General features: G+C 44.4%; 1 protein-coding gene across 1 annotated transcript in view; it reads right to left on the bottom strand.

The window, feature by feature from the left end:
• LOC119778455 (transcription initiation factor TFIID subunit 4-like) overlaps positions 1 to 27455 on the bottom strand; it is a 75214-nt gene that overhangs the window by 26672 nt on the left and 21087 nt on the right. Inside the window, exons 3-8 of the mRNA XM_038277669.1 lie at positions 24984 to 25105; positions 24798 to 24902; positions 18563 to 18694; positions 18311 to 18433; positions 18096 to 18185; positions 17804 to 17935 (exon numbers count right to left, since the gene is read on the bottom strand). Coding sequence (XP_038133597.1) covers positions 17804 to 17935; positions 18096 to 18185; positions 18311 to 18433; positions 18563 to 18694; positions 24798 to 24902; positions 24984 to 25105 — 704 coding nt within the window. The remainder of the gene's footprint in view (positions 1 to 17803; positions 17936 to 18095; positions 18186 to 18310; positions 18434 to 18562; positions 18695 to 24797; positions 24903 to 24983; positions 25106 to 27455) is intronic.

The following is a 27455-nucleotide window of genomic DNA, read 5'->3' as shown; positions in this document are numbered from 1 at the left end:
ACTTTCTAAAAGCCGTCAGAATCAGAGGGCTTTTCCTCCAAATGTGTTTCTGCTTTTATTTTCTGTGCTGTGATGGTTAGTTGTGAATAATTCAAGGAAGGAAGGTGGGAACGAGACTGTCGCACAACTTTTGAAATAAACTCAACGAATGTTTCACGCACATGAACAGAACAGAGAGCAGCTATGGGCTGTCCCCGCCACATCCTACACTAAGCAAAAGCATAAAACTAAAGTCAGTCCCTGACATCATAGAAATCACTAAATATTTTCATTATGGGGTTAATATTAGGATGACGATCTGCACCCCGCCTTTCATCCTCTGACTGATGCTGATCAGCACCAGCCTAAGTGCGACCCCCAGACGGACGGATCTCCTTCTAAAAAAACATAAATCCATATTTTGTCCCTGTTATCGGAAATTTGTTTTTTTTTTTCTCTTCTATTATATATTAATTTATCCCATTTACTCACTATAAAAGTTTTCTCTCAGTCTGTTTCACCTTGAAGGCCACACCATTCTCTGCAGGATGGTGTCTGTAGACCAGCAGAGCTTCTTCCATAACAATCCAGATTCTTTCTCAAGGTTTATTTATAACATGTTACTGTTTAACTAAAGTGTCTGTAATTAGTTTTGACTCTGACTACTTTTCCATTGTTGTAAGTAGGGGGGGAAGGAACACTGTCCAGATCAGAACAGAACAGAATGCTGCCATTAGGGCTGTATGATGAACTGTTCTCTCTTTGCAAAGATATGAATAAATGTGCCGACGAGTGAAATCCATCGATCTCCGTTTATTTAACTAGGATGAATAGTTGAATACTTTTTACCCACGACAGTCCCACAATAGAGACTGACACAGGAGTGGATTTTCACTCCTGTCCCGTCCCATTCCCACAGAAAAAAATTGTGTCCCGTCCCGATCCCGGGCCAGAGTAGAAATCTAAATCCTGTCCCGTCCCACTCCTGGTGAAATTACTCCCACTCCCATCCCGCTCCCATTCAGAATGACTCCCGCTCCCGCACCACTCCCATTCTTGTTTTTGAGCGCGGGTGAAAAACTCAGAGCGGAAGCACTGTTGGTTTTTGGGTCGTGTAGTTTTTTTTGACTCGCATTATAGTGTAGGCTTCAAAGAAAAAAACTACAAAATGGCGGCGCCAGTACTGGATTTTTTTTCTTTCCATTTTATTTTATTTTTTGGCATCGATCCTAGTTTTTTTAGTTATTATTGGTTTGCTCCCGCTCCCGTCTGCTCCCGTTAATGTTTAATCCTGTACCGTCCCGATCACGTGATCGTTACTATTACTGACTCCCATCCCACGGGAATCCCATGGGAAAACCCCACGGGAAATCCCCGGGGGAACCCCCATGGGTTTCCCAAAAAAAATGTCAGTTTTAAATCCCAAAAAATAGAAAAAATCCCCTCTCTGAAATTTAACCCCAACCCCTTGGGGAGCGGGTGGGCTTCCATTTTGCGGCCCCCCGGCGAGCGTGGGGGGGGTTAACGGTTTTGCTCAGGGAAAACCAAAAGGTTGTGGTGATCAAAACAGGAATTTTTCAAAAATTCCCTCAGAGGCCAAGCTGCTCAAACCCAAACTGGGCCAACACCCCCCCCTGAAAAGCACAATGCTTCATAATTTTTAGCCCTTCAAATAGGGAGGGGTTTTTGTCTCTGGGGGGGGGTGGAGCATCTGAGGTAGCAAAAGGAATTGAACCGGGTTTCGATTTGCTTTAAACCCGGGTATCTTTGTTCACTCCCTTTTTGGGAATTAACTGAGTATTTGTTGCTGCCCAAGGGGGTTTCCCCTTTTCTGAAAAAAATTTTTTTTTTTCTGTGTTATTTCCTGTATCTAAGAACTCAAAATAAACCAAAAACCATTTTAAAACAAAACCCTTTCTGCTGTCCTTTCTACTGGGAAATTTGTCAGTTTCAACATTTTTTATTTCGGGGTAAAAAGGATAGCAGCCTAAGTTTTGCGCAAAGTTTTTTTTTGAAAATTGCAAAGGGCTTCTCTCTCTCCCCCCCCTTGCCCTTTTTTCCAAACTCTTCCTTCTTCCCTCTCCTCTCCCCTTTCCTTTTGTGTCAGATTTTTCAGTTTTTCCCCTCTGCCCCCCTTTAGTGAAATGGGATGTGTAATAAGTGCAGAAATTTTAGTAGCTTTGGAGGAGGGGTGTCAGATTTAAAGAACCCGGGCTTCGGCTAAACATCCGGAGGTTAAAAGGGTGGGCCCCCCCAGTAGGGGTCCTCCACAGTGCCTGAGCAGCCGGGCTTTTGGTAACGGGTACGCAAAAGGGGAAAGTCGGGGATCTCGCCCACGGGCCCCCACCCCCAAAACCCTTTTCACGTTTTTAACCCGGGTTTTTCCCCACTCAGTGACACCCCCATGGGGAAGCCCATTTTGGGATTGGCAGCTCCATGGGGCAGACACCCGTTATTTTTAAAGGGCTGGGTTTTAAAATTTTCCCTTTTTTAAATAAAGCTTTGGGTTGTTTTGGCTCGGGTTTAATTAAACACCCTCTATAGTTTTGCTGCTTGGCTTAGATGCGGGGGGACATGGGGCCCCCTTTTTCATCATTCGCTTCTTTCTATCTCAAATTCTCCCCCCTCTGCGTTTGGCGGGTGACTAAACCCTTGGAGAGAAATATCAGCTGTGCTGCTGCCATCAACACCTTTGTTTCTAGATGTTGGAGCATGGCCTGTTTTCCAGTGTAGAAAACAGGCCAAGTCTGTTTTCTACACTCAGAGTCTTCCTGGGAATGATGTTGGATGAGGGGATCCTTTTGCCCTTTTTTCCTCTCCATTTCCCGGTTGGATGCGATTCCCGTTGGGGGGAGGGTCATAAACTAAACCCTATTAGTTGCTATGGACTGCATGCATTTGGCGTTTGTTAAACTGGGGGGGTTAAAAAGGTCAAAAAACTAAAGCCCTTTTAGATGTTTATAGCGATGCATGCAGTGACGTTTGCAAAAAGGGGGGTTTAAAAAGGGTCAATAAACTCACCCCTATTAGATGCAAAGAAAAAACTGATGCAGTGACGTTTTTTAAACTGGGGGTTAAAGGTAAAAACCCTCACCCCAAATTAAAACCCTTTAGCGACTGCATCAGGCCCTTTTGGGTTAAAAATGGGGGTTTAAAGGGGTCATAAACTCACCCCATATTAGATGTTTTATAGGGGATTTGCATGCAGGGGACGTTTTTTTTAAAACTGGGGGTTTAAAAGGGTTTCAAAAACCCCAGCCAAAATTAATCCCTAAAAAGCGACTGCATGAAATGACTTTTTGGCTAAACTGGGGGTTAAAGGTCATAAACTCAGCCCTTTTTAAAATTTTAAAAGCGACTGCATGCAGTGACGTTTTTTTAAAACGGTTTTTAAAAGGTCTTTAAACTCAGCCAAATTAGAGGTAAGCGACTGAATGCAGTGAGGGTTTTTTTTTAAAAATGGGGGTTTAAGGCAAAAAAACTCAGCCAAAATAATGCTATGGGGGATTTCCCATGCATGAGGGTTGTTAAACTGGAGGTTAAAGGTCAAAAACCCCAGCCATATTAGAGGGCTATAGCGACTCCCAATTCAGTGCCCGTTTGCTAAACTGGGGTTTAAAAAGGGTCAAAACCAGCCCAATTAGATGTTTAAAAGGCGACTGCACCCAGTGACTTTTTGTTAAAACTGGAGGTTAAAGGTCAAAACTAAACCCAAAATTTAGATGCTATAGCCCCGGAAATGCGGGTTCGTTTGTTAAAAGGAGGTTAAAGGTAATAAACTCAGCCCTATTGTTTGCTAAAAGCGACCCTGCATGCAGTAAAGGGTTTTGTTAAACTGGGGGTTTAAAAGGGGTCTTAAACTCCCCTATTAAATTGCAATAGCGTGCATGCAGTGACGTTTTTTTAAACGGGGGTTTTTAAAAGGGTTCATAAACTCAGCCCTATTAGTTTGTATAGTGAACCATGCAGTGACGTTTGTTAAACTGGGGGTTTAAAAGGGCCCTAAACCACCAATATTAGATCTTTTTAAGCGACGAAATGCAGTGACGTTTGTTAAACGGGAAGGTTTAAAAGGTCATAAAACGCCATATTAATCAAATCTAAGCGGACTGCATGCAGTGCCCGTTTTTTTTAAACTGGGGGTTTAAAAGGGTTTCCAAAAAATTTCCAGCCCTATTTAGATTTAAAAAAAGCAAATTCCCATGCGGAAAGTTTGTTAAACTGGAGGTTAAAGGTAAATAAATAAAGCCCAAATTAGATGCAATAGCGACTGAAAGCAGTGACGTTTGAAAAAACCTGGGGGTTAAAGGTCATAAACCACCCTTTAATTAATGCTAAAAGCAAACTGCATGCATTTGACGTTTGTTAAACTTGGGGTTTAAAAGGAAAAAAACTCAGCCATTTTAAGATGCAAAAGCACTGCATCAGTGACTTTTTTTAAAAACTGGGGTTAAAGGTCAAAAAACCCCAGCCAAAATTAGATGTAAAAGCGACCTGCATGCAGTGAGGGTTTGATTAAAGGGGGGGGTTTTAAAGGTCTTTTAAAACGGGCCCCAAATTAGTTTGTTTATAAAAGCGACTGCTTTCCCGTGACATTTGTTAAAACTGGGGGTTTAAAAGGGTCAAAAAATGAGCCCTTTAGATCTATACGACTGCATGCAGTGACTTTTTTAAAAACTGGAGGTTAAAGGGTTCATAAACGGGAGCCCTATTAATGTTTATAGCGACTGCTTTCAGTGACTTTTTTAAAAACGGGAAGGTTTTTAAAGGTCAAAAAATGACCCCAATTAGTTGCAAATAGCGACTCCCATGCAGTGCCCCGTTTGTTAAATTTGAGGTCAAAGGTCAAAAACCACCCCTATTAGTTTCCCAAATAGCAAATGATCCCAGTGACATTTGTTAAAAACTGGAGGTTAAAGGTCATAAATTTCACCCATATTAGTTCTATAGCGCCCTGCATGCAGTACGTTTGTTAAACTGGGGGTTTAAAAGGGTCAATAAATTCCGCCCTATTAAAATGCTAAAAGGACTGAAATCAGTGCGTTTTTAAACGGGGGGTTTAAAAAGGGTCAAAAAAACCAGCCAAATATTAAAAATGCTAAAGCGACTGAAATGAAAGTGAGGGTTTGTTTAAACGGAAGGTTAAGGGGGCATAAACTCAGCCCCAATTAGATGCTTAAAGCGCCGGCATGCAGTGAGTTTTTTTTAAAATTTGGGGGTTTAAAAGGTCAAAAACCTCAGCCAATTAGATGCTAAAAGCGATTTCCCTTTGAGGGGAACGTTTTTTAAATGGGGTTAAAGGTCAAAAAACTCAGCCCTTTTTAAATGTTTTAAAAAGGGCGACTGCATGCAGTAAACGTTTTTTAAAAACTGGAGGTTAAAGGTCATAAACTTCAGCCCTATTAGATCTATAGCGACTGCATCCCAGTGACGTTTTTTAAAACTGGGGGTTAAAGGTCAAAAAAACTCAGCCCTATTAGATCTAAAAGGGACTGCATGCATTGACTTTTTGTTAAACTGGGGGTTTTAAAAGGTCATAAACCCAGCCCTATTAGATTTTAAGCGACTGAAGCAGGACGTTGTTAAACGGGGAGGTTAAAGGTCAAAAACTCACCCCCAAAAGATCCCCTATACGACTGCTTTCAGTGACGTTTGTTAAAATGGGGTTTAAAAGGTCAAAAACCCAAACCAAAAATTTTAAAATGCTATGGGCGAGGGAAATCCCAAGGACGTTTTGGTTAAACTGGAGGTTAAAAGGTCAAAAATTTCCCAACCCCCTATTGGGATGCTAAAAAAAAGGGCAAACGGGCATCCCGTACTTTTTGTTAAAACTGGGGGAAAAAAAAAAAGGTCATAAACTCACCCCCATTAGATGCTATCCCCGGCTGCATGCGGGTGACGTTTTTTTAAAATGGGGGGTTAAAGGTATAAAAAAACCCTATTAGATCCCTATAGGGGGACAAAAATGCAGGGGCGTTTTTTTTAAAACGGGGGTTAAAAAGGTCAAAACTCAAGCCATATTAGATGCTATAGGGGACTGCAGAAAGTGACGATTTTTAAACCCCCGGGGGGTTTAAAAAAGGTTTCATAAACTCAGCCATATTGGGATGCAAATTAGCGACTGCATGATGACTTGTTAAACTGCGGGTTTAAAAGGTCATAAACTCACCCAATATTAGTTTGCTATAGCGCCCCTGCATGCAGTAAACGTTTGTTAAACTGGGGGTTTAAAAGGTATAAACTCACCCCAAAATTAAAGTTTTTAAAGGGCGACTCATGCAGTACTTTTGTTAAATGGGGGGTTAAAGGTCAAAAACTCAGAAAAATTAGATCAAATGCAAATGCTTTGCAGTGATTTTTGTTAAACTGGGGGTTTAAAAAGGTCAAAAAAACCCCACCCCTATTAGATGTTTAAGCGACGAAAGCGTGCCCGTTTTTTTAAACTGGGGGTTTAAAAGGGTTCATAAACCCCAGCCCTTTGGGTGCAAATAAAGGACTGCATGCAGTGCCCGTTTGTTAAACTGGGGGTTAAAGGTTAAATTTCAGCCCTATTAATGCTATAGCAAACGGCTGCAGTGATTTTTGGGTTTAAACGGGAGGTTAAAGGTCATAAACTCAGCCCTATTAGATGCTAAGCGACTGCATGCAGGGGACGTTTTTTAAAATTTGGTTTTTAAAAGGAAATTTAAACCCTCAGCCCAAATTAGAGGGCTAAAAGCGACTGCATGCATTTGACGTTTGTTAAACTGGGGGTTTTTTAAAGGGTTTCATAAATCACCCTATTAGTTTGTTATAGGACTGCATCCCAGTGACGTTTTTTAAAAACGGAGGTTAAAGGGTCATAAACCACCATATTAGAGGGTTATAGAAACTGCATGCGGGTTGAGTTTTTTTAAAACTGGGGGTTAAAAGGCAAAAACTCACCATATTAGATGCTATAAAAAAAACCCTGAAATGCCATTTGCCCCTTTGTTAAATGGGGGTTTAAAAAGTTCATAAACTACCCCAAAATTTAAAATGCAAAAGCGACTGCATGCGGGTGACTTTTTGTTAAACTGGGGGGTTAAAAAGGTCATAAACTGGGGCCCAAATTAGATGCTATAGGGGACTGCATGCAGTGACGTTTGTTTAAACGGGAGGTTTTTAAAGGGTTTAAAAAAACTCACCCCTTTTAGATGCTAAAACGATTTGGCATGAAGTGACGTTTTTTTAAACTTGAGGTTTAAAGGGTTTCTTAAACTCAGCCCCAAAATTAAAATGCTAAGCGACTGCATGCAGTAAAGTTTGGGTTTAAAACCCTGGAGGGTTAAAGGAAAAAACCCTCAGCCATTTTAAGTTGGAAAATAGGGGACTGCATGCGGTGACGTTTGTTTAAAAACTGGGGGTTTAAAAAGGTCTTAAACCCAGCCCTTTTAAGATGTTTAAGGACTGCATGCAGTGCCCAAATTTTTTAAAAACCTGGGGGGGGTTAAAAGGGTTCATAAACTCACCCTATTAAAAAGCTAAAGCGACTGCATTGCATTTACTTTTGGGTTAAAATTTAAAGGGTTTTTAAAAGGTCTTTAAACCCCACCCCAATTAAAATGCTATAGGGGGGATTTGCATGCATTTTCCCATTTGTTAAACTGGGGGTTTTTAAAAGGTCATAAACTCACCCTTTTTTGATGCTATAGGATGCATGCAGTGATGTTTTTTAAACCCTGGGGGGAAAAAAGGTAAAAAAGGGAAGCCCAATTAGATGCTAAAAGCGACTAAATGCAGTGACGTTTTTTAAAAACTGGGGTTAAAGGTCATAAACTAAACCCAATTAGATGCTAAAAAGCAAACTGAAATGCAGTACTTTTTGGAAAAACTTGGGGGTTAAAAGGTCAAAAAACTACCCCAAATTAGATGCTATAGCGACTGCTTTGCAGTGAAAATTTTTTAAAACCCCTTGGGGGTTAAAGGTCATAAACTCAGCCATTTTAGATCCCAAAAAGGCCCCTGAATGCAGTGACTTTTTTTAAACTGGGGGTTTAAAAGGTCATAAACTCACCTTTAGTGCAATAGCGCCCTGCATGCAGTGACTTTTTGGTTAAACTGGGGGTTTTAAAGGTCAAAAACCAGCCCAAAATTAGATCCCTTTAAAAAGCGACTGCATGCAGTGCTTTTGTTAAAAACGGGAGGTTAAAAGGTCTTTAAAACTCACCCCCATTAATGCTTAAGGGGACTGAAAGGGCAGGACGTTTGTTAAATGGAGGTTAAAGGTCATAAACTCAGCCCTATTAGATGCTATAGCACTGAAATGCAGTGCGTTTTTTTTAAACGGGGGTTTTAAAGGTATAAACTCGGGCCCTTTAGTTGCTAAAAGGCCGACTGCATGCAGTGACGTTTGTTAAACTGGGGGTTAAAAGGTCAAAAAATGACCCCCTATTAGATGTATAGCGACTCCCATGCAGTGAGGGTTTTTTAAAACTGGGGGTTAAAAGGGTCAAAAACTCACCATGTTAGAGGGCTATAGCGATGCAGGGCATTGAGTTTGTTAAACTGGGGGTTAAAGGTAAAAAATACCCAAATTAGATGCAAATAGCGATTTGGCATGCAGTGACTTTTGTTAAATTTGGGGGTTAAAGGCAAAAACTCACCAATTAGATGTATGGGCGACGCATGCAGGGACGTTTGTTAAACGGGGGTTTTTAAAGGTCATAAACTCCCCCACTATTAGAGCAAATAGCGACTGCTTTGCAGTGAAAATTTTTTAAAAAGGGAAAGGTTTTAAAGGTCATAACCCTCACCCAAAATTAGATGCTATTGCAAATGAAAGCATGGTTTTTGTTAAAACCCGGGGGGTTAAAGGTCATAAACTCGCCCCATTAGATGCATAGCGACTGCATGCAGTGACGTTTGTTAACTGGGGGTTTAAAAGGGTTAAACTCACCATATTAGATTTTTATAGGGGCCCTGCATCCCAGTCCCTTTTTTAAACTGGGGGTTTAAAGGGTCATAAATTAAACCCCTTTTTAGATGCTATACGACTGAAAGCAGTGACTTTTGCAAAAATGGGGGTTTAAAAGGGTCATAAACCCCCCCTATTAGATGCAAAAAGCACTGCATGCAGGGGAACATTTTTTAAAATTTGGGGGTTAAATTCATAAACTCACCCATATTTATGCTAAAAGCGACGCATGCAGTGACGTTTTTTTAAATTGGAGGTTAAAGGTCAAAAACCAGCCAAAAAAAAGTTTGGCTATAGCGACTGCATTCAGGGGAACTTTTTGTTAAACTTGGGGGTTAAAGGCAAAAAACTCACCCCTTTTAAAGATGCTAAAACGACTCCTGCAGTGACGTTTTTTAAAAAACTGGGGGAAAAAAGGGGCCAAAAAAACTCAGCCATATTAGATTTTTAAGCGACTGCATGCAGTAAACGTTTTTTAAAACTGGGGGTTTTTAAAGGGTTTCATAAACTCAGCCATATTAGAGTTTATACCCCGGACTAAAAGCAGTGAGTTTGTTTAAAACTGGAGGTTAAAGGTAATAAAAACCAGCCATTTTTAAATGAAATAGGGGACTGCATGCAGTGACGTTTGTTAAACGGGAAGGTAAAAAGGTCATAAATTTCACCCCAATATTTGTTTGCTATAGCGACGGGGCCAGGGGCAGTGACTTTTTAAACTGGAGGTTAAAAGGGTAAATAAACTCACCCTTTTAAATGTATAGCGATTTGCATGCAGTGACGTTTTTTTAAAACGGGAAAGGTTTAAAAAAGGCCCAAAAACCCTCACCAAATTAATGCTAAGCGACTCCCATGCAGTGACGTTTTTTTAAAAGGAGGTTAAAATTTCAAAACCCTCAGCCCAAATTAGATGCTATAGCGACTGCATCAAGTGACGTTTGTTTAAACTGGGGGGTTAAAAGGTAAATAAACTAACCCCTATTAGATGCTAAAAAAGCCGACTCCCCATGCAGTAAACGGTTTTTTAAAAACGGGGGGGTTAAAAGGGTTCAAAAAACTCACCCATATTAGTTTGCTTAGCGACTGCATGCGGGGAAAGTTTTTTTAAAACTGGGGGGTTAAAAAGGGTCATAAACTCAGCCATATTAATCATAGCACTCCCATGCGTGACTTTTTTAAAACCCGGGGAGGTTAAAGGTCATAAACTCCCCCCCTTTATTAGATGCTATAGCGACTGAGGGCAGTGACTTTTGGGTTAAACTGGGGGTTTTAAAGGGTCATAAACTCCCCCCCAAATTAGATGCCAAATGGGGGAAACTGAAAATGCAGGACTTTTGGGTTTAAACTGGAGGTTAAAGGTAAAAAATTTCAGCCAAATTTAAATGCTTATACCCCTGCATGCATTTGACTTTTGGGAAAAAACTGGGGGGTTAAAAGGTCAAAAAACCAGCCCCTTTAAAACAAATGGGGCGACGGGCATGCATTAAAGTTTGTTAAACGGGAAAGGTTAAAGGGTCTTTTAAACTCACCCAAAAAAAATAAAGGGCTATAGCGACTCCCCCAGGGCGGGAAAATTTTTTTAAAACGGAGGTTAAAGGTCTTTAAACCCTCAGCCCTATTAGATTCTATAGCGACGGCATGAAAGTGACTTTCCCTAAACGGGGGGTTTTAAAGGTCAAAAAACTCACCCCTATTAGTCCCTTAAAGCGATTTGCAGCAGTGACATTTTTTTAAACGGAAAGGTTAAAGGTCATTAAACTAGCCAAATTTTTGATGCAAATCCCGGACTGCAGGGCAGTGATTTTTTTTTTAAAAACGGGAGGTTAAAAAGGCCCAAAAAACTCATCCCTTTTAAAGATCAAAAAGGCGACGCATGCAGTGACTTTGTTAAACGGGGGTTTAAAGGTCTTAAACCCTCACCCCTTTATTAGATGCTATAGCGACTGCTTTCAGTGCCCGTTTTTTAAAAACTGGGGGTTAAAAAGGTAATTTAAACTCACCCCTTTATTAGATGCTATAGCGACTGCATGCAGGGGACTTTTTGTTAAATTTTGGGGTTTAAAAGGTCATAAACTCACCCCTTTTAGAGGGCTTTTAGCAAATGCATGAAATTGACATTTTTTAAAAACCGGGATTTTAAAAAGGTCATAAACTCAGCCTTTATTAGATGTTTAAAAGCGACTGCCCCATGTGTGGGTTTTTTAAAAACTGGAGGTTAAAAGGTAAATAAACCAGCCAATTAGATTATAGCGACTGCATGAAGTCCCGTTTGTTAAACTGGAGGTTAAAGTCATAAACTCACCCAAATTTTTAGATGGCTATAGCGACTGCATCCCGTGAGTTTTTTTTAAACTGGGGGGTTAAAGGTTAAACTCAGCCCTATTAGATGTATAGGGGCCCTGCATCAGTGACGTTTTTTTAAAACTGGGGGTTTAAAAAGGCCCATAAATTTCAGCCCTTTTAGATCTTTAAGCGACTGCACCCGTGACGTTTTTTAAAACGGGAAAGGTTTAAAAAGGTCTTTTAAAACTCAGCCCAAATTAGATCCCTATAGCAAAACTGCAGGCAGTACGTTTTTTTAAAACTGGGGGTTTTAAAGGGGTCATAAACTAAGCCCCTTTTTAAAATGCTATAGCGACTGATTCAGTGACTTTTGAAAAAAACTGGGGGTTAAAAGGTCTAAAATGACCCCAAAATTAGATGTTTAAAAGCGACTGCTTGCAGTAAACGTTTGTTAACTGGGGGTTAAAGGTCATAAACCAGCCATGTGATGCTAAAAACGACGCATGCAGTGACGTTTTTTAAAAACTGGAGGTTAAATTCATAACTCACCCCTTTTAGACCCAAAATAGCGACTGCATGCATTTACGTTTGTTAAACGGGAGGTTTAAAAGGGTCATAAACTCGGGCCAAATTTTTGATGCTAAAAACCGGACTGTGCAGTGACTTTTTGGTTTAAACTGGAGGTTAAAGGTCAAAACCACCCCTATTAGATGCTAAAAAGCGACTCCCTTGCAGGGGACTTTTTTAAAACCTGGAGGTAAAGGTAAAAAACCACCATTTTTGATTCTAAAAAAGCGACTGAAAATGCAGTGCTTTGTTAAAATGGGGGGTTTAAAAAGGTAAAAAAACCAGCCCCATTGGGAATGCAAAATAGCGACTCCCTTTGCAGGGACGTTTTTTAAAACTGGGGGTTAAAGGTCAAAAAACTCACCCAAATTAGATGCTAAAAGCGCCCTGCATGCAGTGCGTTTTGTTAACGGAAAGGTTTTAAAGGTCTTTAAAAAACTCACCCAAATTTAGTTTGCTTTTTAGCAAAAGGGCATGCAGTGAGTTTGCAAACTGGAGGTGGTTAAAAACTTTTAAACCACCCCAAAAAAATTAGATGCCTTTTATGCGCCCTGCATGGTGCATTTTTTAAAACTGGAGGTTAAAGGTCAAAAAAACTCAGCCATTTTAGAAGTTTATGGGGACTCCCATGCGTGACTTTTGGGTTAAATTTGGGGGTTTAAAAGGTCAAAAACCCTCAAAAAATTTTAAGATGCTATAGCGACTGAAAAGCAGTGACGTTTGTTTAAAACTGGGGGTTTTAAAAGGTCAAAAAACTCACCCTTTTTAATGCTATAGCAAACTGAAAGGGCAGTGACGTTTTTTTAAACGGGAAAGGTTAAAGGCAAAAACCCTCAGCCAAAATTAGAGCTTTTAGGGGACTGCTAAAGAGACGTTTTTTAAAAAACTGGAGGTTAAAGGTCAAAAACTCAGCTTTATTGTGCAAAAGGGGCCTGCATGCAGTGACTTTTGTTAAACTGGGGGGTTTTTAAAGGTCATAAACTCACCCCTTTAGATGCTATAGCGACTGCATGCAGTGACGTTTTTTTAAAAACTGGGGTTTTAAAAAGGTCATAAACCACCCATAAAAGTCTTTTAAGCACTGCATGCAGTGACGTTTTTTTAAAAACTGGAGGGGGAAAGGTCAAAAACCCCACCCTTTTAGTTGCTAAAAGCGCCCTGCTTTGCAGTGACGTTTTTTTAAACCCTGGGGGTTTAAAAAGGCCCATAAACTCGGGCCCTATTAAAATGTAAAGACCGAATGAAAGTGACGTTTTTTTAAACGGGAAAGGTTAAAGGCATAAATCAGCCATATTAGTGCTATAGGATTTGGCATGCGTGACGTTTTTTAAAACTGGAGGTTAAAAAGGTCATAAACTCAGCCCTATTAATGCAAATTAAGCGACTGCATGCAGTAAATTTTTTTAAAACTGGGGGTTTAAAAGGTATAAACCCCAACCCAAAATTAGTTGCTATAGCGACTGCATGCATGATTTTTGGGTTAAACGGGAAAGGTTTAAAAGGTATAAACTCACCCCATATTAGATGCTATAGCGATGAAATGCATTGACGTTTTTTTTTTAAATGGGGGTTTTAAAGGGTTCTTTAACCCCTTTCAGCCAAATTAGATGCTATAGCAAAGCTTTGCGGTTGACGTTTGTTAAACCTGGGGGTTAAAAAGGGTCATAAACTAACCCCTTTTTTTAGATTTTACCCGGCCTGCTTTGGCAGTGACGTTTTTTAAAAACGGGAGGAAAAAGGTCAAAACTCACCCCATTAATGCTATAGCGGGGGGCATGCAGTGATAATTTTTTAAACTGGGGTTAAAGGTCATAAACCAGCCATATAAGATGCAAATAGCGACTGAAAATGCAGTGACGTTTTTTAAAAATGGGGTTTTTAAAAGGTCAAAACTCAGCCCAAATTAGAGCTAAAAGCAAACTGCATGCGTGACGTTTTTTTAAAATGGAGGAAAAAGGGTTTCAAAAACTCAGCCATTTTAAAATGTTTATAGCGACTGCATGAAATTAAACTTTTTGTTAAACTGGATTTTAAAGGGTCATAAACTCAGCCCTTTTTGGGATGCTTTTATAAATTTGGCATGCAGGGGACGTTTTTTTTAAAAACCTGGGGTTAAAAGGTCTAAACTCAGCCCTATTAGATGCTATAGCGACTGCATGCAGTGACGTTTGTTAAACTGGAGGTTAAAGGTCATAAACTCAGCCCTATTAGATGCTATAGCGACTGCATGCAGTGACGTTTGTTAAACTGGAGGTTAAAGGTCATAAACTCAGCCCTATTAGATGCTATAGCGACTGCATGCAGTGACGTTTGTTAAACTGGAGGTTAAAGGTCATAAACTCAGCCCTACGGTGGGGTTTACAGGGGGAGGCGTCATGTGACCTACGGTGTGAAGACTGATCTAACACAGAATCCTGTCATTTTTACAAATAAAACAAAACAATCAGATGCTGAAAATAAATGAGTCTGGAATAATGGAAGTTATTTATTGGTCTGAGCGGCCCAGTACTCCCAGTTTCCCTGCATATTGGTTTCATCTTGGTTAGATGGACCATCAGGACTAATGTTTCCCTATTTACCGTTTTATGCAACCTGATGTATGAACAGCTATTTATGTTCACCAATAATGAATGAATCGAAGTTTTTCTGATATTTGCTTAACTAGGGTGACCAAACGTCCGTATTTCACGTCCTGTCCCGGGCGTCCCGGGTTTTTTTTAGAAAGTGAGGAAATGTCCTGATTTCACTGCGCACGACGCTCCGTGTGACGTAATCCCTGAGCAGCGTCAGTGCGGGCAGCCCTGTTCTTAATCAGAGGCTCTGTTCGAAATCCTGGGCTGCATCCTCCAAGGACGCGGTCTACCTAGACTGGATCCTTCAAAGTCCTTGAAAATAAGGAGACCGGAAGAGTTTTGGCTGTAAATTCGAACAGGTCCTCCCTTCGGCGGGTTTTACCGGCGTATGCTCTGTTGCTTAGCAACCGTGAAAGTTGACACACAAAGCAGGAAAAGAATGAATAACGAGGTTTTCAAAACTGTTTGTTTATTTATTTATTTTTAAAAAAGTTAAAGCGAACAAAGACTACACTCACAAGAATCCAGAGTGGAATAAAGGTTCCAACCACCGGGAGCAGGAACAAATAAAATCAAATGTAATGATTTCTACCTTAGTCAGTTAAATAACCTGCTGCTGTCATTCTGCACATCTCTGATGTTGCTGCTATTTTCAAATCCATCACTGTAAAAATGTCCATAGCTGCATATTGGTTATTAATTCTCCAGTTTTATATTGTTAAAACACTTTACAGGATTTTATTGTTTATATTTTAACTCTTCCCTATTATGTTATTCTTATACATTTTTCTAAGGTCCTCATTTGTGTGACCATTTTCAATAATCTTTCTGCTGCTGTAAATTTCCCCATTGTGGGACAATAAAGGGATTTTCTATTCTATTCTATAAAAGGGGTAGAAATATTTAAGTAAATCTAAACAATGTATGTATAAAAAAAATCTGCAAAATCTTTAATATTCAACAACAAAAAATACTTAGTTAAGCATATTGTGCAAAACAACAATAAAAAAATTAAACTCCTATCAGATTTATAGTCCCCACTCTGCAGATTTATTAGAATCTGTCCTTAAATTACAGCCAAACTCAACATTACCGCCAAATATCTGACTCAATAACCATTAAAACAACTATTTTCATTCATTTCAGACGGAACTATTCACAGAGTTGTATTATATTAAACTGAACTTCCAATTTTCACCACTGTTCTGCGCCAAGTAACATTTCCTTTGATCACGGAGCAAATCCAGATGATGAGACATTTGTTCTTTCAATCAACCCCACCCCGCTCCAAGGTGTCCTGGTTTTCCCAAATGAAAATATGGTCACCCTAGCTTAACCCCCAATGAAAAGCTGCCCAGTTAGAAAAGCCCTGTGGTTGAAGTTGTGCATTAATAAGTATTCCAGAAAGTAATTCAGAATCAAGGATTCCTGCTCACAGTGGTTTTATAGGTAATGAGTTAGCTGATAGTTTTATCTAAGAGTGCTGTAAAAAAGGATGTTGATTTAAACATTAACATAAGTAAAAATGAGTTAAAGACTATTATTAAAATGAATTTCAAGAAGAATTGGCAAGAACAGTGGGATAAAGGAGGGAATGCTAGATTTTATTATAGTATTCAAAAAAAGGTTAGAGAATCAAGAAAATGTAATAGAATTAAAAAAGAAGAAGATATATCTAGGATAAGATTCAGACATACAGGATTAAATAGTACTCTTAAAATAATGAATAAGCATAATACAGGGTGTTGTATTTGTGGGAAATTAGAAACTGTAACTGTAGAATGTAATAAATATAGATAAGATATCACAAAAACTCAAATTTATTTTATTTGCGGATGACACAAATATAATAGGATCAGGTGAGAATTTACAGCAACTTTTGGACACTATCACCTCAGAATTCATTAATATTAAATACTGGCTAAATAAAAATAAACTGTCACTAAATTTGAGTAAAACAAAATATATGATATTTGGTAACAAAAAAATAAATCATCATGCACGGGTACAGATAGGAGGGGTTGATATAGAGAAAGTATATGAAACTAAATTTCTCGGGGTGATAATAAATGACAAGATTTGCTGGAAGTCTCATATTAAATACATCAGCACTAAAATATCTAAAAGCATCTCTGTAATAGCCAAAGTAAGATATTTTTTAGATTACAAATCACTCCATGCTCTGTTCTGTTCTTTGGTCTTACCTCATTTAATTTACTGTATAGAGGTATGGGGAAGCACATATAAAAGTTCACTAGAGCCACTGTTTATATTGCAAAAAAGAGCCATGAGAATAATTCATAAAGTTGGATATCGAGAACACACCAAGACACTATTTATAATGTCTAAAATCATGAAGCTTTATGATATGATAGAATTCCAAACGGCACAATTTCTATTTAAAGCTAGAAATAAGCTATTACCAAGTCACTTGACAAATTTGTTTTATGAGAGAGAGGGGGGGTATGATTTAAGGGAGATAACTAATTTTAAGATTCAAAGATACAGAACTGCAAGGAAAAGATTTTGTATAACAAATAGTGGAGTGAGGCTATGGAACAGACTGAGCATGGATTTGAAGCAATGTCCAAACATCAACCAGTTTAAAAACAAATATAAACAAATGATTTTTACAAGATACAGGGAGGAGGGGGCTTGAGGGGGAATAGAACTTGCTCTGCCACTATGAATTAAAATCGATAAGAAGTCAAGAGAGATGAAATAATAAAAAATAAAAAAAAGTGTGAGAGAAAAGGGTTTTTTGGTTTATGGATATGTATGAATATACGTTTACGTAGATAGAGATATGTGTATACTGTCTATAGTAATTGGGGTGTGTATGTATATGCATGTATGTGTGTATGTGTTTGAGATACGGGTGTATGTGTAAGTATGCATGTGTGTATATATATGTATAGGTATCTATGAGTATGTGTATGTATATATATATATATATGTATATATGTATGTGTGTGTGTGTGTGTGTATATATAGATGTGTATGTATGCTTAAACATTGGTAGATGTTAATATAGAACAGGGGTAGGATTTAATAAGTTTTATTACTTCTTCCTACTCCTTTTCGAACATGATGGGATGTACATATGTTTTTTTTTTTTCTTTTTCTTCTTTTTTTTTTTTGTTTTGTATGACTTTATTAATTTACTAATATTTGCTTTTTATTAAGTGTTCGAAATAAATGATCAATCAATCAATCAATATACTCAGGAAAGAGAGATGTTGCGTAGAGAGTTAGGCAGGAATAAAAATAAACTAGATATAAGGGAATTGTTTTAAAGGTCATCTGGGGATGTAGTTTTTGGGAGTATTTTTAGTTTTCTAAGATGAACGGGCATTTTAGGGAGAATATAATAGATTGTCTGATCCATACTCCAATCTGGAAGGTGGCGGTAATGCACCTTTGTTTGCCATCCGCCATTAAAAAATAGAAGAAGAAGCCGTGTGGTCACCTGCTGGCTGGTGGTCATGCCTGAAGGAGGCGCGGGCTGCTTGATGGGAGGAGGTCCCGGAGGATGTGAGGAAGCTTTCTGAATGAAGAGCTGAGGATCTGCAGTGAGCCAGCGGACAGCAGGAAGGCTTTTCTGCAGCAAAAGGAGAAATCAATCATGAGGAGCAGCTAATCTGAACCAACGCTAATCTGGGCAAAGTCTAGCTTTTCTAGGAACATCAAGAAAATGTAGAAAAACATTTAAATCTCCGTCTGCAGGAACTTAGTAGAGATATTTAGGTCCATTCAGGTACCTTTAGGAAAGGAACCAAACAGGGCTGAGGAGTGGACTTCAGCTCCTTATAGAGCTGCTCGGTAAACTCCTCGGCTTCCAGCTTCCCTTCCTGCAGGATGATAAATTATAAAGGATGTATGAGTCAATGATGGCCAACCTTCTGAAAGGACTGGTCTGTTCAACAGCCAGTTAAACACGGATGATAAACAGGTTGGATGGAGGCGGCATGAGCACCAGCAGATTCCGGACCAGTCGTCTGACGTTGTCGGCCATGTTGGAAGACCTGTTATCACCGGATGCCAGCTTGATCAGAGTTATCAGGAAGTTCTTACACTTCTTCACACTTTCCAGAGTCTCCTACAGGGGAAATTAAAAGTTTATTTTCAGATGCTTCATAAAGTTAGGGACTTTAGCTGCATCGACGTCTGAACTACCCCATGGTTTAGGCACACCTGGGACCACAGGTGCTGCAGGTCTGAGACTCACCTGACTGACGGTCATCACTGGCTCCACTTTAGTGTCTGCTCGGCGGTCAGCCTCAGTGTGAGGACGCTTCCCCTGTTCAGGGCCAGAACCGGTGCCGGGGACCGCCGCTAATCTGGGAGCAACACCAACAACCTGAACACAGTTTAAACTTTGAGCTAGTTAAAAAAAAAGAGCAAATAGAAAAAGCAGTAAAGAAGAAAAGAAAAGTTCTGAGCTAAAGCATGGTGGGCAGAAGCTCAACAGCTGCCTAGTTTGAGACTTCTGAAAAAGTAGTAGACATGTTGTGGCTCTCCAGGGAAGAGCTGTTACCTAGCCTTAGCCCTTAGCCTTTAGCCCAGCTGCTGCCTTTAGCCTTAAGCCCAGCTGCTGCCTTTAGCCTTAAGCCCAGCTGCTGCCTTTAGCCTTAAGCCCAGCTGCTGCCTTTAGCCTTAAGCCAAGCTGCTGCCTTTAGCCTTGAGCCAAGCTGCTGCCCTTAGTCTTTAGCCAAGCTGCTGCCCTTAGTCTTTAGCCAAGCTGCTGCCCTTAGTCTTTAGCCAAGCTGCTGCCCTTAGTCTTGAGCCAAGCTGCTGCCCTTAGCCTTGAGCCAAGCTGCTGCCTTTAGCCTTGAGCCAAGATGCTGCCCTAAGCCTTGAGCCAAGCTGCTGCCCTTAGCCTTGAGCCAAGCTGCTGCCCTTAGCCTTGAGCCAAGCTGCTGCCTTTAGCATGAGCCAAGCTGCTGCCCTTAGCCTTTAGCCAAGCTGCTGCCTTTAGCCTTTAGCCAAGCTGCTGCCTTTAGCCTTTAGCCCTTAGTCTTTAGCCAAGCTGCTGCCCTTAGCCTTGAGCCAAGCTGCTGCCTTTAGCCAAGCTGCTGCCCTTAGCCTTTAGCCAAGCTGTTGCCCTTAGCCTTGAGCCAAGCTGCTGCCTTTAGCCAAGCTGCTGCCCTTAGCCTTTAGCAAAGCTGCTGCCCTTAGCCTTTAGCCAAGTAGTTTCCTTCACCTAACCAGCAGTAGCTGTCTAAACCTTTGTTCTATTTCATGCCTACTGACCGCCAGAGGCGGTGCTTAAAGCACTGAATGATCACTCTTGCGCTTGCACAGGTCGAGAATTAGTATCAACAAAGTCACCTGTGACCTACCGGTGATTAGCGGAAGCCTATATAGGCACGTGACACCGGTAGTTCAGTCCTTCTCACCTTCTCGCATGCAGGTTTGTTGTGAGCGGTTTTCTTTCTACAGACACGTGAGTTTTTCTGAATAAACCGCTTCCTCCGTCGGCTTGCTGCTAGTAGCCCCGTGATCATTTGTGATCGGAGCTGCGGGCGTGCTTGCCCTCCAGGGACTGCGCGAGTGACGGTTTACGGATCTCATCTGGTGTGCGGTGAGTCTGTTTTTTCGTTCCTTTTCCTAACCCCGCGCGTGGCGTCTCGCCCCGCTGTGTTTAGTTTGGCAGCTGGTGGTTTTCACAGCTGATGCTTCTCATTTATTTACCTCGCCAGTGGCGTTTTCGGCCCGTGCCGAGTTCCTTGGTTTGTCATATCTGAAACAGCCAGTTGCTGTTTGCATTTACCTCACTAGGGGCGACTTCTGCCCTGTTGAGCTAGCACCAGGATATGGAACATCTGTCTTGTTCCACCTGCTTGGCCCCTCTGCAGCCTGAGGATGGTCATGACCTGTGCCCTCCTTGTCTGGGTGTTGACCTCCTAAAGGAGGCACTTACCGATGCCACCTGCTCCAATTGCAGCATTCTCCCCCATGCGGCGCGGCTGGCCCGGCTGTCCTCAGTTGAACAGACCATACCCTGGATGGGCTCTCATGAGGAACAGTTGCCCCCTGGCCAGTGGGTACACCCCAAATGTTCCGCAACAGATGTTCTGTTTACGGCGGCAAAGAAGCCCCGCCAGTCGGACGGTGGGCTGTCTTCAAGGGTGGATCAGCTGTCCTCCGAGCTGGCCCAGATGAAGGCTCTGCTCCAGTCCTTACAACCTCCCCCTGATCAGGGGTTGGTTTAGTCTCCGGCTACCGATGAGGCTTCAGGCCTAAATGAGGATGCCCTCTCGTCGGCGGCTTCTGACACCCTTTTCCGAGTGGAACCCCGGGTACGTAGCCCACGGGGGTCAGATGCTGAATCGAGCATCTCTATGGGAGGCATGGGGGAGCCGGTGGCCACTGCTGTGAGAGCTGCCCTGGCACTGCTACAGGTGGATTCTTGACAGGCCCAGCCTCCCACCTCCGGCGCCTTTTTTAGGTGCCGTGAGACTGGGACGGCCACCCTGGCTGTCCCGCCTTCAGAGGAGTATATTGGGGAACTCCATGCTTGCTGGTCTGATACTCAGGCTCTTTCTGGCCCGACGTCAGATGGGAGAGCCCTCGTTGCTATGCAGGAGGCCCCAAGGTTTTGCTTAGGGCAGATGCCGGCTGGAGAACCTGGCATTGCCTCCCTTATTGTTCCTCCAGAGGAGGCCCTCCGAGCTAGCGCTCGCTGTCCACGGCAGCAGTGTCGCATCACGGACGACCTGCTTTGCCGAGCCTACTACGACTCAGGGGCTAGGATGGGGCGTATTGGTAACTCCCTCTCCCATTTGCTGCTGGGTCTCGCATCTGCCCTGGAGGGCCAGTCGCCTGACCAGTTGACTATAGGCATGCTGGATGCGTCTCTTCAGGCTTTCGCCTTGATGTCTCGGGAGCTGGGTCGTACGTTGTCCACCCTGGTCCGTGCCCGGTGCCAGGTGAGGCTGGCTCAGTCGCCACTCACGGAACCCTGTAGACGGACACTTCGCGCCTTGCCGGTGGTCCCAGAGGAACCCTAGAATGCACTGCCCAGGCCTCTCTCACCAGGCAGCAGCTTGCAGGGCTCCATAGGCGTGACCATCATCTAACGCTTGGGAAGCTTCTGGCTCGGCACGGCGCTCCTCTCACTCGTCCAGTGCCCCAGCCTTGCCTCGAGATCCCGTTTCAGGGGTCACTCGGGACCAGACAGTTCGATCAGGGGCCCGGGCTTCACACCCCTTTCGGGCTGCGGAACCAGTTCGGCCCGCCCCTAGGCCTCAGAAGGGCAGAGGGGCCCGTAGGTGATACATTGGGGCCGGTGGCCGGATATTTTACCCCGAGTCAGCTTTCCTACTGGAGCGAATGCACCCCAGATCTTTGGGTGCTCTCCACTCTGGCCAGTGGATACCGTCTCCAGTTCCGCCGCCGGCCCCCGTCTTACAGAGGGGTTCAGATGACCACCATCCGCAACCCTCTGATGGCACAGGCATTGTCCAACGAGCTACATGCCCTGCTTGGCAAGGGTGAGAAAGTGCCTGTGGACCCCCTGCTGGATTCAGGGGGCTTTTACTCGTATTTTCTGGTCCCGAAAAAGACTGGGGATCTCCGTCCAGTTCTGGACCTCAGGGGGCTCAACACCTACCTGAGGGACATGCCCTTCTGCATGCTTACCACCAAAGGGGTTCTACAGGCGATCTCCCCGGGCGATTGGTTCACATCAATCGACCTGAGGGATGCATATTTCCATGTTCCCGTGGCACAGGTTCACTGGCGGTTTCTCCGCTTTGCGTTCCAGGGGCACCACTATCAATTCAGGGTACTCTGCAGATGTGGCTGAACGGCTTGGCTCTGGACCCCACCCGCCGGGCGCACAGGCACAGACGGATTCGCATTGCGTCACACTGCCTTCGATCTGTCCCCGTGGAGAAACAAGCCCTACATTGTGGGAGGAGTTCCGCTCAGCCCCCTCCCATGCCGGAGGGAGGCCGTTTATACGGATGCTTCCATCCTGGATTGGGGTGCAACCTGGCGGACCCGCACCGCGCAGGGGGTGTGGTCCTCACAGGAGTAGAGGGAACACATCAATGCTCTGGAGCTACTGGCTGTGGCCCATGCGCTCCGGACCTTTCTTCCAGGATTACAAGGGAAGCACGTGTTGGTTTGGTCAGACAACACCACGGTGGTCTACCATATCAACCACCAAGGTGGGTCCAGGTCCCCAAGACTGCTGTCCCTGACACGTCGGCTCCTGGTATGCGCCTCATCTCGCCTCACCAGTCTCAGGGCGGCCTATATCCCGGGCTGGTGCAACGGACCTGTGGACTTTCTTTCCCACACGTCGCCTCTTCCGGGGGAGTGGCGGCTCCACCCCGAGGTGGTGGATCACATCTGGGGGACATTCGGCAGAGCGGGCGCGGATCTCTTCGCTTCCAGAGACACGGCCCACTGTACCCTCTGGTTCTCCCTGTCAGACAGTTCCTGTCCTCTGGGGTGCGATGCGCTGGCCCACGACTGGCCCAGAACTCTCCTGTATGTCTTTCCCCCGTTGGGCCTGATTTCCCAGACCATCCTGCGAGTTCTCCAGGAAGGGCACAAGCTCCTGCTGGTAGCCCCATTCTAGCCGGCGAGGACTTGGTTTCCTCTGCTGCGCAGGCTTTGCTACAGCTCGCCGATGCGCCTCCCACCCAGGAGGGACCTCTTGTCCCAACTGGGGGGGTCAGGTTCTCCACCCCAACCCGGACCGCTTGCAGCTCTCGCTTTGGCCTCTACAGGGTCCAACCCGGCCTTCTCCCGATTTGGGGGTGAGGTGGGCCACACAATGACTGACTTGGGCATGGGCGCCATCCACCCAGGCTGCTTACACTGCAAGATGGGCGGCCTTTTCTGCCTGGTGTGACGATAGGGGGCTGGACCCCATACGTTTTCCCATCCAACCCTTACTGGCCTTCCTTCAAGGGTTACTTAACTGGGGTCGGTCCCCTTCCACCTTGAAGGTCTACGTGGCTGCCATTTCCCATTGGCACACTGGGTTCAGTGGCTGCTCTGTGGGAAGGTGTAGGGACATAGCGCTGTTCCTGAGGGGCGCCAGACGTTTGCGTCCTCCGAGGCGCCTGGTGGCTCCTACCTGGGATCTTGGCTTAGTCCTTAAAGCTCTTCATTCCCCACCCTTTGAGCTGATTGCAGCAGTGGACCTAGAACAGCTCTCCATTAAGATGGCCTTCCTGCTCACCATGGCTTCTGGTAGACGAGTGGGGGAGCTGCATCCCCTTCCGAAGCTCTGTGTCCAGTCAGAGCGCTGGACACCTATGTTCGCACCACAGCGACCATTCGGCTGACTGACAGCCTCTTTATATGCCATTCTGGTCCTCGGCGAGGTTGTGCCCTCTCCAAACAGAGGTTGGCACGTTGGATCGTGGGGGCGATATCTGTGGCATACTCTCTGCAGAGTCAGCCCCAGCCTCAGGAGGTGCAGTGCCATTCTACAAGGAGCCTGTCGACCTCATGGGCCGCAATGATGGGGGTGCCGCTGGAGTCCATCTGCGAGGCGGCCTCATGGTCTGTGCCGACCACTTTCATGAGGTTCTATAGAGTGAACATGGCTACGCCTCATCCTCTTCAGGGAATCCTGCAGCAACCACCAGCTGCATTACACTGAGGTAGGTGCTGCTGCCGGTTTCCAATGGGTTGCTCCTTACTTCTGCATCCCTCGGGACCTAGTTGGCATAAGTCATTCAGTGCTTTAAGCACCGCCTCTGGCGGTCAGTAGGGATGAAATAGAACGAAGCTTACATATGTAACCACGGTTCTATGAATCCCAGAGGACCGCCAGAGCGTTTGGTCCCTCGGTTCCCCTGGCTCACGAGAAGATCGAGGGACTGAACTACCGGTGTCACGTGCCTATATAGGCTTCCGCTAATCACCGGTAGGTCACAGGTGACTTTGTTGATACTAATTCTCGACCTGCGCAAGCGCAAGAGGGATCATTCAGTGCTTTAAGCACCGCCTCTGGCGGTCATCCGGGATTCATAGAACCGTGGTTACATATGTAACCTTCGTTTTTAACTCTGTCCTCAGGACCCACTGCCCTGCATGATTTAGGCGATTTCCGGCCTCCAAACACCTGACTGAAAAAATGGGTGCGCCCCCTGGTGGCTGCTGAGGAGGAGGACAATCCTTTGATGCAGGTCTGGAGGAACTTTAAGGACAGTGGGTCCTGAGGAGCAGGTTTGAGAGGCCATCATCTGAGCTGGAAATGCAACGTTTGGAACCAATATCTGGACGGCCTTGTTTTTCTGGACCTGAGTGGTCTACTTCTGGTTAAAGTTAGCAGCAGTAGCTCCTGATGTGGCTTCTTCTAGGAGGAAAACAGCTCAACAGACGAGCGCTGAGCCTGGATCCAGGTCTGAGCCCTGAGCCTGGATCCAGGTCTAAACACTCGTCTGTCAGCTTTCAGTTAAAAATATGAATGTAAAAATGTTCATCTATCGTACCACGGCGTTCTTCTGGGCCAATGCAGTCTGGAAGCTGGGAGGGGCTGCCGTCCTGATCACTCTGACCTTCCCATCATTACTTTTACCTCCTAAAGGTGTAGATACCTAAAATCCAGACATTGAAACAAGAACAGCCCTGAAAACACGAGTTCAAGTGAATGGACCAGAAAGAAGCAGAAAACACACCTGCTGGGTCAGTATTCGGGGGGGTTGGCCACTAAAACTCCTCTGTCCCTGCTGAGCCTGAGACAAAACCTGCTGAGATACCATCATCAGCTGACCACTGTCACTGCGGATCAGCACCATACCTGACGACATTGATCCGTAGAAATTCTGGATTAGAACAAGGCCTCGAGACGTCAGCCCCCAAAAAAGATTGAAGCAACAAATAACAATATAATAAAATGATTGATATAATCTCCGTCAGGAACAGAACCTGCTGGTTTCAACAAGAAACATCCAAACAGAAGCAAAGACCCAACAGACTGGAAAGATGACTTCACCTAAAGTGAGAGCGGCCATTATAGGCGTGTTATACTGAGGACAGGCCTGTGAGTGGCGCTGTAACACAACCACACAGGTAATCAGTTTCATTCTCCTCTCGGGTGCATTGTTATTTTTGGGTGAAAGGCTGAAATGTTTAGGAATCTCCGCTCTACTCCCCCATGAATGATAAACTATTTCTGAATCACTGATGAATTCAGGACGACTGGAGGACGACTGGAGGAAAGACAGAACAATCCGGCCTGAAGCCGCTCCCACTGCTGCAGGTAGTGGAGTCACTGAAGACGGGTCTATGGGTGTGCGTCCTCAGATATGTGGCGGTAATGTTTGGTTTATTGAAAGGATTTATCCGTCCCTGTGGAAATGGTTGGCTGAAATCTAATCTCAGATTCCAACATCTCTGCAGTGTGGAGACCATAAATCTGATATCTGCTGCTGAAGCTCCTCAGATGTTGGAACAGTAGTGAGAAGTTCAGCATCCATTCTCTGCCTGCTTGGGGAGTCAACTGTAATGGTTGCTAGGCAACAGAGCGTATGCTGACTGAGGTGAAAACCAGGAGAAGGCTGGACCTGTTTGAATCTTTAGCTGAACTCTGATTCTATTTCATCCCTACTGACCGCCAGAGGCGGTGCTTCAAGCACTGAATGATCATTCATGCGCATGCGCAGGTCGAGTATTAATGACAACAAAGTCAGCTGTGACCTGCCGGGGACCCACGTGACTCTATATAGTCACGTGGCACCCGGCAATCAATCCCTTTTGTTCTTCTCGCGCGCAGGTGTGTTGAGTACAGGAGTGTGGTCGTGTGAAGCTGGTTGCTTCTGTGTATACCACTAGTTTCCTGGCTGCTTGTTGCTGGTAGCCCCGTGACCGGGTTTGGTCGGAGCTGCGGGTAAGTCTCGCCCTCCAGGGGCTGCACAAGCTGCTTTCACCTTACCAGATCTGCGGTGACTGGTAAGTTTTCGTTCTTTTCTCGGCAGTAGTTTACTGTTCGCTTTGATTTGCCACGTTAATTTTGTGGCTCTTTTGACTCACGGTAGCGTTTCTGCTCGCGCTGAGTTGTTTTCAGTTTGTTTGCCTAAGCCCACCAGTAGCGTTTCTGCTCGCGTTGGGTTCTTCTATAGTTTGTTTATCTACACTCACCAGTGGCGTTTCTGCTCGCGCTGAGTTGTTTTCAGTTTGTTTGCCTAAGCCCACCAGTAGCGTTTCTGCTCGCGTTAGGTTTTTCTATAGTTTGTTTATCTACACTCACCAGTGGCGTTTCTGCTCGCGCTGAGTTGTTTTCAGTTTGTCTGCCTAAGCCCACCAGTAGCGTTTCTGCTCGCGTTGGGTTCTTCTATAGTTTGTTTGCCTAAACTCACCAGTGGCGTCTCTGCTCGTGCTGAGTTCATCTTTAGTTAATAATCGATTTGCTAGTGGCGTTTCTGCTCACGCTGAGTTTGGAACCTCTACGGGGGTTTTCCTACAACGGAGTCGCCGGTATCGTTTCCTGCTCGTGTTGACTTGTCCTTGGTAGCGGGCTGATCACGCCTTTCAGCAGTATAATGCTGGATAGTTTATGTTGCTCGACCTGTCTGGCTCCACTTCAGCCCGATGACGGGCATGACTTGTGTCCCTCCTGCCTCGGTGTGGAACATCTCCGGGAGGCGCTGTCAGATGACGCTTGCCCCAACTGTCGCGTCATGCCCCGGTCGGTCAGACTGGATCGGTTGGCTGCACTGGAGCAGCCTACCGACTGGGCGGGCGCTTCGCCGCGTGCTCGTTTGCCGATGGAGAAAGCGGTGTGCAAACGATCTACTGTGGCTGCACCTTCGGTACCGACGAAGCGTGCTAGACGGACCGATGCAGGGAGGTTGTCCACGAGAGTGGATCATCTCACTACTGAGCTGGCCCAAATGAAAGCCCTCCTCCAGTCCTTTCAGACTGCTGGTGATCGTGGCACGGCTCTCCCTACCGAGCAGGATGAAACGTCAGTCAATGACGACGATGCTGTTTCTGTGGCGGCCTCTGGCACCCATTTCTGTGAGGACCTTCCGGAGCTGGGCACCGGGGCCTCTGGGTCGGACTCCATTGCCTCCCAGGAGGATACGGGGGAGTCTGTGACATCCGCTATTCGGACGGCTCTTGCCCGCTTACAAATTAGTGTTCCTCAG

The sequence above is a fragment of the Cyprinodon tularosa genome, unplaced genomic scaffold, assembly GCF_016077235.1.
Source record: "Cyprinodon tularosa strain WSP-4 unplaced genomic scaffold, ASM1607723v1 ctg1334, whole genome shotgun sequence".
Lineage (NCBI taxonomy): Eukaryota > Metazoa > Chordata > Actinopteri > Cyprinodontiformes > Cyprinodontidae > Cyprinodon > Cyprinodon tularosa.
This window is presented reverse-complemented; position numbering and strand designations above follow the sequence as displayed.